This window comes from Dipodomys ordii, unplaced genomic scaffold (assembly GCF_000151885.1).
Source record: "Dipodomys ordii isolate 6190 unplaced genomic scaffold, Dord_2.0 Scaffold124, whole genome shotgun sequence".
Lineage (NCBI taxonomy): Eukaryota > Metazoa > Chordata > Mammalia > Rodentia > Heteromyidae > Dipodomys > Dipodomys ordii.
In genome coordinates this window covers 3482614-3490741 of record NW_012267340.1, presented here as the reverse complement: position 1 = coordinate 3490741, position 8128 = coordinate 3482614, and the positions used below count along the sequence as shown (strand labels likewise).

Genomic DNA, 8128 nt, shown 5'->3' with positions numbered 1-8128 from the left:
TGCAAACTGGACAGAGTCCAGGAGGCCGTCAGCGTTGGCAGCAGAAGCTTTTGAGATAGGCAGCATCCGTTCCTTGTTTCTCACAGCTCACTGACGGTGATGGGCGTTCACCTATACAGTGCGCACAGCACCCTTACCTGGGGATTTCCCTGTTGGGCAGCACCCAGCTGACCGGGGGCGGGGGGTGGGGTCGGTGAGAGCCACATGGGCTTCCGCGTCTCAGGGTGGTCATGGAGACATTTTATCACGCACGCGGCAGAACTTCCCACCAGTCGAGGCCATCTCGAGGCAAAGTGGGAGTTTGGGGTTTTGCAAGTTCTAGAGTGCCCCCCCCACGCCAATGCCAGAGCAAACCATGATTCCTTAGCACACCAATGAAGGAGAAAGAATTCCAGAGCCGTTAAAAAAGTATTGTTACTATGAAAAAATAACACATACTATCTTATATAATATATACAAATGCTGTCTATATTTACCAGTTTATTATATAAAGTTACGGGGCTGTACAGCGGGGTTACAGTTACATACGTCAGGTAACGAACGCATTTCTTTTGGGACAGTGTCACCCCTTCCCTCGTGTTCTTCCGGTTTCTCCTCCTGTCCCCACTGACAAGTGGTATAGTTCATTTTCCACATAATCTCTAGTGAGGACCACTGCTTCATTTGTTTGACGTTTGTCCCTCTGTTTCTGTGACCCCCTTCTCCTCCCAAAGACAGATAAACAAGACAAAAAGAAAAAAACACCAACAAAAACAAAGAAAAAATCCTCTTCGTTTCCATTTCCTGGAGTTCATTTTGATACAGATTATGCCATGTGATCAGATGCTCGTAGGCGTTGAGCCTTTGTGCTCATCCCCTAAGAGCGCCCTCCTTTGGTCTCACTGTGTGTGAATGCCTGGAGTCCTGATCGTCTATCATGACCCCGTCTGTGTACATTCAATCCAGCACCGATGGTCTCTCGGGGCTTGCTTACCTCACTTCACATGCTCAGTTCTGGGCCCATCCATGTCTCCAGGGCCCTCTGATCAGATGACTGGGAGGAGAGAGATGAGGTGGCCGGGCCTGGGAGATGGTTTAGCCCATGAGGAAGTGCTATCCCCGATCAATGGGAAAGTCAGAAAAGCTGGCTGACATTGGAGAGCACTTGGCCAGGGCGTGTGCGCATACATGTGTGCGTATGTGGGTGTGGGTGTGTGGTCATCACCCGCCTGCTTTTCTTGCAGTCCACTTGACCCCTGTGTCCTCGGCTAAGAATGGAATCAACGGCAAGAGTCGCAAGAGAATCATGGCAGACCCCGTGACAGAGCCCCCCGGGGCGGACCCCGTGTACGAAGCTCTCCTCTACTGCAACATCCCCAGTGTGGCCGAGCGCAGCATGGAAGGTAGGGACGGTGGCCCTAAGCCGCCCCCCCCCCCCACGTGGCTGCTGCCTGCGCCAGGACGCCCTCCGGGCACTGGGGTGAAAAGCTGAACGCCCAGGCTAAGATGCTGCAGCGGCCACTAAGGCCGCGCCTTCACATGGGGTTCTGGGGTTGTAGCAGCTGGCTCTCCAGATCCCTGTGTGTGAGGATGTGGGGGCGTGAGGGATTGAGGAACTGCTCTGAAGAGCCCGCCCTTGAGACCTGGGCAACAAAGTGGGGAGGGGGGGTCCTAGCCAGGTTCCTGGGGCTCACCCCAGCCACTCCACATTCCGGGGTCATTGTAGGGTCTGCCCATGGCCTTGGGGGTGTTGAGGAAATGCCATTTCTCTGGTTGTGTTTTCCTTGGTGTGATCATGTCCATTGTTTGTGCCCAGCTGTGTTTCTGGAAGGGCTTAAACCATTTTATTTTATTTTATTTTTTGGTCCTGGGGCTTGAACTCAGGGCCTGGGCTCTGTCCCTGAGCTTCTGCACAAAGCTAGTGCTCTACCACTTGAGCCACAGCACCACTTCTGGCCTTTTCTGAGTAGTTTCTTGGAGATAAGGGTCTAACAGACTTTCCTGCCCGGGCAGGCTTTGAACTGTGACTCTCAGATCTCAGCTTCCTGAGTAGCTAGGATGACAGGCGTGAGCCACGGACACCTGGTTCAGGGGTTCTTCAGCCATCCCATCCCACCCAGCCTAGCGGCTCTGCCCACAGCTCAGACCCCTGGACAGGGGCACTGTGACCTCTTCCTCCTCCTCTTCCACCTCCTCCTCCAAGTGAGGAACCTCTTCCCCTCTTCCCCCTCCTCATCTCCACCCCACCCTCCTCCTTCCCTTCCTTCTTCCCCTTCCCTCCTTCCCCTCCTCCTCTTCCTCCTCCTCCTCCTCTTAGCTATAAGCCTCTTCCCCCTCCTCCTCCTCCCCCCTCTTCTCCACCCCCCTTTTCTTCCCTTCCTCCCCTCCTTACCCCCCTCCTGCTCTTCTCCTTCCCGTCTCCCCCCTCCCCCTTCTCAGCCTGGTCCCACTCCCTTCAAGAGTCCCTACCTGCTGCGCCACTGGCGGCCCCTCTGCTTCGTCCCCAGGTCACGCTCCCCATCACTTTAAGCTGGTCTCTGTGCACGCGTTCATCCGCCATGGGGACCGCTATCCTCTCTACTCCATTCCCAAAACCAAGCGGCCCGAGATCGACTGCACCCTGGTGGCTGACAGGTAAATCGCATGCGTCCTGAAACCTCCGTCCTCAGCCCTCTGCCAGGCCCAGGTGGGGAAGGGGCCCTCGAGGCTGCCTCCGGCTGCTGGAGGCCTCCCTGGGGGTCACCCGCAGCCTGTGTGGCACGCCCCGTCCACCTGCAAGACCTGAGGCTCAGAGATGAGGACACCAGGCAGGCTTCACCTCCAGCCCCGGCCTATCCGGAGCCCTTCTCCCCCATCCTGCTCTTGAGACATTTGACCCAAGTTGCGGGGGGGGGGGGGAGAGGGGGGGAGGCAGACATGGCTTTAACCCAAGTTCAGGGAACAGCAGGCACGTCCCTGGATCTCAGGGAGCCCCCCATTTGTGAAATGGGGGTGGCTGCACAGAGGTGGGGTGAGGAGAAAGAGACTTCAGAGGAGGGGGTGTGCACAGATCCAAAGCCGAGCTAGAGGCCTGCCGTTAATCTGTCGGGGAGTAGAGACAGCCTGGTCTCCAGGATGTAGCAGAGTGTGGAAAAGGCCCGGCCCTGTGTGAGAAGCTCCGTCAGCAATAAAGGACCAGGCGTCCCTCCCTGATGTCAGTAGACAAGGGCAGGAGATGGAGAAAGAGCACAGTGGGGAGGATGTTACTCTGATGGAATGCTGCCAGGGGCCAGCCGCCTGCATGGTGCCAGCCGGGCTGGAGCTGGGGAAGAGGCAGGCAGGGCCCTGACCATTCGTTCCAGGACTCAGGCGAACTCTCAGTCTTCTCTCTCATTTAAATAATAGAGAGAGAGAGGAGCGAGAGCACCACCATGTGCTGGTGGCTTGCATCTGTAATCCTAGCTTACTTGGAAGGCCAGGAATGGGAGGATCGTGGTTTGAGGCCAGCTGGGTCAGAAAAATTCATAAGACTCCCCCTCTTTCCCCCCACCCCTTCAATCCATAGCTGGGCACAGTGATGTGTGTCCATCAGCCTAGCTATGATAGGAAGCCAAAAGCAGGTGGATCGACACCCACGTGTGCACCTGGGCAGGAGGAGATAGCCTGTCTCAAAAATAATTAAAAAGGGGGGGGGTGACTTAGTGGTAGCATGGCTATCTAGCAAGCGTAAGATCCTGAGTTCAAACCTAGTTACCCCCCACACACACACACACAAAGACACAGCTATTTGTTATCTATTCTGTATTTTTTTTCTTCCACAACTCTTCATCTTGCCCATAAAAGCTGTAATGAACACGCTTTAGATGTCACGGCATCATTAAGCAGTCAGCTACCCTGAGAACCTGCAGGCCCCGCCGAGCACGTTCAGGGTGAGCTCCATTTCTAAAACTGGCCGCATAATTTCTTCTGATCCTCACCAGTCGCCAACCTGAAATAAGGGTCTGGAACAGAGTATGTGAGCGGCATGGATGGCTAGCCCCGGCTGATGGGAATTTGTATTGGCAAGCCTCACTGTCGGTCTGGACATTTTATTTCTGAGTTTATAAACATTTATGTGCTTCAGCCTCGGGCAAAATAAAATAATTCTGTTTTTATGGAGAGAGACAATTCCCTGAGGCCATTCAGGGTGAGTTATTAATCTCTGCTGCCTGCCAGGATTAGCATCCTCTGATGCAATTTTTTTAAAGATGGATTTTTTTTCAGCTTTATGTTTTTGAAAGATAATAAACTCATCTTGGGCAGTGTGTGTGTGTGTGTGTGTGTGCGCGCGCATGTGCGTGCGCGCATGCATGCCAGTCCTGGGACTTGAACTCAGGACTTGGGTGCTGTCTCTGAGCTTTTTGTGCTCAAGGCTAGCACTCTACCGCTTGAGCCACAGCTCCACATCTGGTTTTTTGGTGGTTCATTGGAGATAAAGGTTTCACGAGGGCTGGGAAGGTGGCTCAGAGGTAGAGCGCTTGCCTTGCATGCATGAGGCCCTGGGTTCGATTCCCCAGCACCACATAAGCAAAAAGAAAAAAAGCCGGAAGTGGTGCTGTGGCTCAAGTGGTAGAGCTCTAGCCTTGAGCTGAAGAGCTGAGGGACAGTGCCCAGGCCCAGAGTTCAGGCCCCACGACCAGACCCCAAAAAAAAAGGTTTCTTAAACTTTCCTGCCCTTGATCCTCAGATCTCAGCCTCTTGAGATCTCCTGAAATCCTCATGAGCCACCAGTGCCCAGCTTAGCAGCCATTTTTAAAGGATTGCTGAAATTGATTAGGTTTTCAGACATCAGGATGGGCCACGAGAACAATTTGCCTTTTTGCTTCTTTCTCACGCAGCGTCACATGCAATTTGGATGTGAACTTAAGTTCTGCTAGATAATACAGACATAGTCACGGGCCCTTGCGTTACTCTGAGGAAATGTGTGTGTACTCATAGGTCATCTTCATTATCAGGGGAAATGGTGTATGTGTGACTAGAGAGGTCAATTATATCTTTACTTGTCACAGTGCCTCACAGTAGAAACCTCATAATCTGACTCCATAAACATTCTTTTAGCTGTTCCTTAGCCCACCCCACATGAAATGAGATATTGTATGTGCCAAGTGCAGAGCAGCTAGAAGACAGACCTTGAGTATCTTATTCAATTAACAGTTTTCCTCAAGGAAGACTCATCCCCGAAGGTGCTGGCCGAGACCTGCCAGGTTTTCAGGGCAGCTGACTGCTTCATGCAGGTGGAAAAAATAATATGTAGAAAGGGGTGGGACAGGGCTGGGAAGGTGGCTCAGTGGTAGAGCGCTTGCCTAGCATGCAGGAGGCCCTGGGTTTGATTCCTTGGTACCACATACACAGAAAAAGCCAGACATGGTGCTGTGGCTCAAGTGGTAGAGCACTAGCCTTGAGCAAAAGAAGCTCAGGACAGTGCCCAGGCCCTGAGTTCAAGCCCCAGGACTGGGAAAAAAGGAAGGAAAGAAGGAAGAAAGGAAGGGAGGGAGGGAGGAAGGGAGGGAGGGACAAGAAAGAAGGAGGTGTGGGGGAGGAAATGGAGATCAGAGTGACTGAGGTAGGGGAGGGAAGAGGCAGGGCCAGACCACAGTGACAGGCGTGCAGGCCCTCTGAGCGCAGCCAGGTGCAAGGGCAGAGATGCTTTGGAGTTGCCTTTGAAGCGCTGGCCCTGTGGCTCTGGGGGAGACAGACGGGAGGGGCAGGAAGACCAGTTGAAGGCCCTGTGGCCCAGGAAGTGATGTGAGAGGCAGCAGGTGAAAGGCTTTGCAGGCTGGGTGGGTGGTGCAGGGGAAGCGGGCACAGGGTAACCCCCAGCCCGGTGCCTGTCACTGCCCCGTCTGCGCATCAAGCAATTGATGGAGCTAAAATAAAACCTGTTCTGGTGGGCAAGAAAGGCCATGACGCATACGGGGTTTGCTTGGTGAGGCCAGGAATGTTCTGAAACCCTCTGATGACTAATCCTCCGGTGTCTCCTCAGGAAACCCTATCACCCCAAACTGGAAGCCTTCGTTAGTCATATGTCGAAGGGATCTGGAGCCTCTTTTGAAAGCCCCTTAAATTCACTGCCTCTCTACCCTAACCATCCTCTGTGTGAGATGGGGGAGCTCACGCAGACAGGTATGTGTGACCACTTCCCCCCAGCCTTCTGTTCATGTCTGCTCGGAGCCCGTTCCCCGGGGATGGAGCCCAGAGACCCCAAGGTGTCTAATTGAACATCTGCTTTCTGCAGGTTAAAACCAACCTTTCAGAGACAGGTGCTGGTGGCTCACGCCACTACTTAGGAGGTTGAGATCTGAGGATCGTAGTTCAAAGCCAGCTTGGACAGGAAAGTCTCTAAGACTCTTATCTCCAACTAACCACCAGAAAACCAGAAGTGGCTGTGTGGCTCAAAATGGTAGAGTACTAGCCTTGGTCAGAAGAGTTCAGGGACACTGCCTAGGCCCTGAGTTCAAGCCCCATGACTGGAGGAAAAAATACCTGTAATCCCAGCTACGGGAGCATGAGAGATAAGGGAACTGAGGTCTAAAACGAGGCAAAATAAAACCTCATCTGGAAAGTTAACTGAAGCAAAGATCGTTGCATGGATGGCTAGATAGATAGATAGGCAGACAGACAGATAGATACTTAAAGTGTGGCTCAGATTAGAGCACCTGCTTAGCAAGTGTGGCTCTAAGTTCAACCTCCAGTTCCACCAAAAGACAATCATTTTTTAAAAAAGGATTTTTTAAAAAAAAAACAAGAAACATTCCTGAAGATAAATTCCAAAAGACAATAAAGTAAAAGAAAGCACCTGCCATCCCATCCAAGAATCAGACCCTGACTAGTAGTTTTTCTACCTATGTGCATGTTTACTTGTGCACGTGGACACACACAGGCGCACACGCGCGCTCACACACACACACAGTAGTAGCTCACATGCAATCTTTGGTCATCCACTTGTCACATGAGTTATGTGGTGAATGTCCCTCTCTGTAACTCATGTCTGCGGATGGAGGCGTCCGGACACCGTGTGCCTTGGGCTTGCCCTCGAGCCAGCCCCTGTTGCCCTGTCTTCTAGGAGTCGTGCAGCACTTGCAAAATGGCCAGCTGCTGCGGGACGTCTACCTGAAGAAACACCACCTCCTGCCCAACAACTGGTCTACCGCTCACCTTTACTTAGAGACCACCGGCAAGAGCCGCACCCTGCAGAGCGCACTGGCCCTGCTCTACGGCTTCCTCCCGGACTTTGACTGGAAGAAGATTTACTTCAGGCACCAGCCCAGCACCCTGTTCTGCTCCGGAAGCTGCTACTGCCCGGTGAGAAACCAGTACCTGGAGAAGGAGCAGCGCCGTCAGTACCTCCTACGGCTGAAGAACGGCCTGCTGGAGCGGACCTACGGCGAGATGGCCAGGATCGTGGACGTCCCCACCAAGCAGCTGCGCGCCGCCAACCCCATAGACTCCATGCTCTGCCACTTCTGCCACAACGTCAGCTTCCCCTGCACCCGGAGCGGCTGCATCGACATGGAGCACTTCAAGGTGATCAAGACTCACCAGATCGAAGACGAGAGGGAGAGGCGGGAGAAGAAGCTGTACCTGGGTTACTCGCTCCTCGGCGCCCACCCCATCCTCAACCAAACCGTCGACCGGATGCAGCGAGCCACCGAGGGCGGGAAAGAGGAGCTCTTCACCCTCTACTCCGCCCACGACGTCACCCTGTCCCCACTCCTCAGTGCCCTGGGCCTGTCGGAAGCCAGGTTCCCGAGGTTTGCAGCCAGGCTGATCTTCGAGCTCTGGCAGGACAGAGAGAAGCCCAGCGAGCACGCGGTCCGCGTCCTCTACAACGGCGTCGACGTCACATTCCACACCTCCTTCTGTAGGGACCACCACAGGCGCTCCCCCAAGCCCCTGTGTCCTCTAGAGAATTTGGTCCGCTTTGTCAAAAGGGACATGTTTGTGGCCCTGGATAGCAGCAGTACTAATTATTTCGAGGCGTGCCACAGGGAAGGAGCGTGAAAGGTACTCAGCAACAGCACTGGGGGCCAGTGCTCACATGCCAGGCAGGAAAGGGGTCTGCTTGTAGTTTGGTTTTGAAAGGTTTCAAAGTCTTGATTTTTTTTTTCTTTTCTGTACACTTGTGCCAGTT

General features: G+C 53.6%; 1 protein-coding gene across 1 annotated transcript in view; it reads left to right on the top strand.

Moving 5' to 3' along the window:
• Pxylp1 (2-phosphoxylose phosphatase 1) overlaps positions 1-8128 on the top strand; it is a 21768-nt gene extending 13640 nt beyond the window's left edge. Inside the window, exons 3-6 of the mRNA XM_013029901.1 lie at positions 1224-1382; positions 2487-2613; positions 5981-6120; positions 7061-8128. Coding sequence (XP_012885355.1) covers positions 1224-1382; positions 2487-2613; positions 5981-6120; positions 7061-7998 — 1364 coding nt within the window. The 3' untranslated portion in view covers positions 7999-8128. The remainder of the gene's footprint in view (positions 1-1223; positions 1383-2486; positions 2614-5980; positions 6121-7060) is intronic.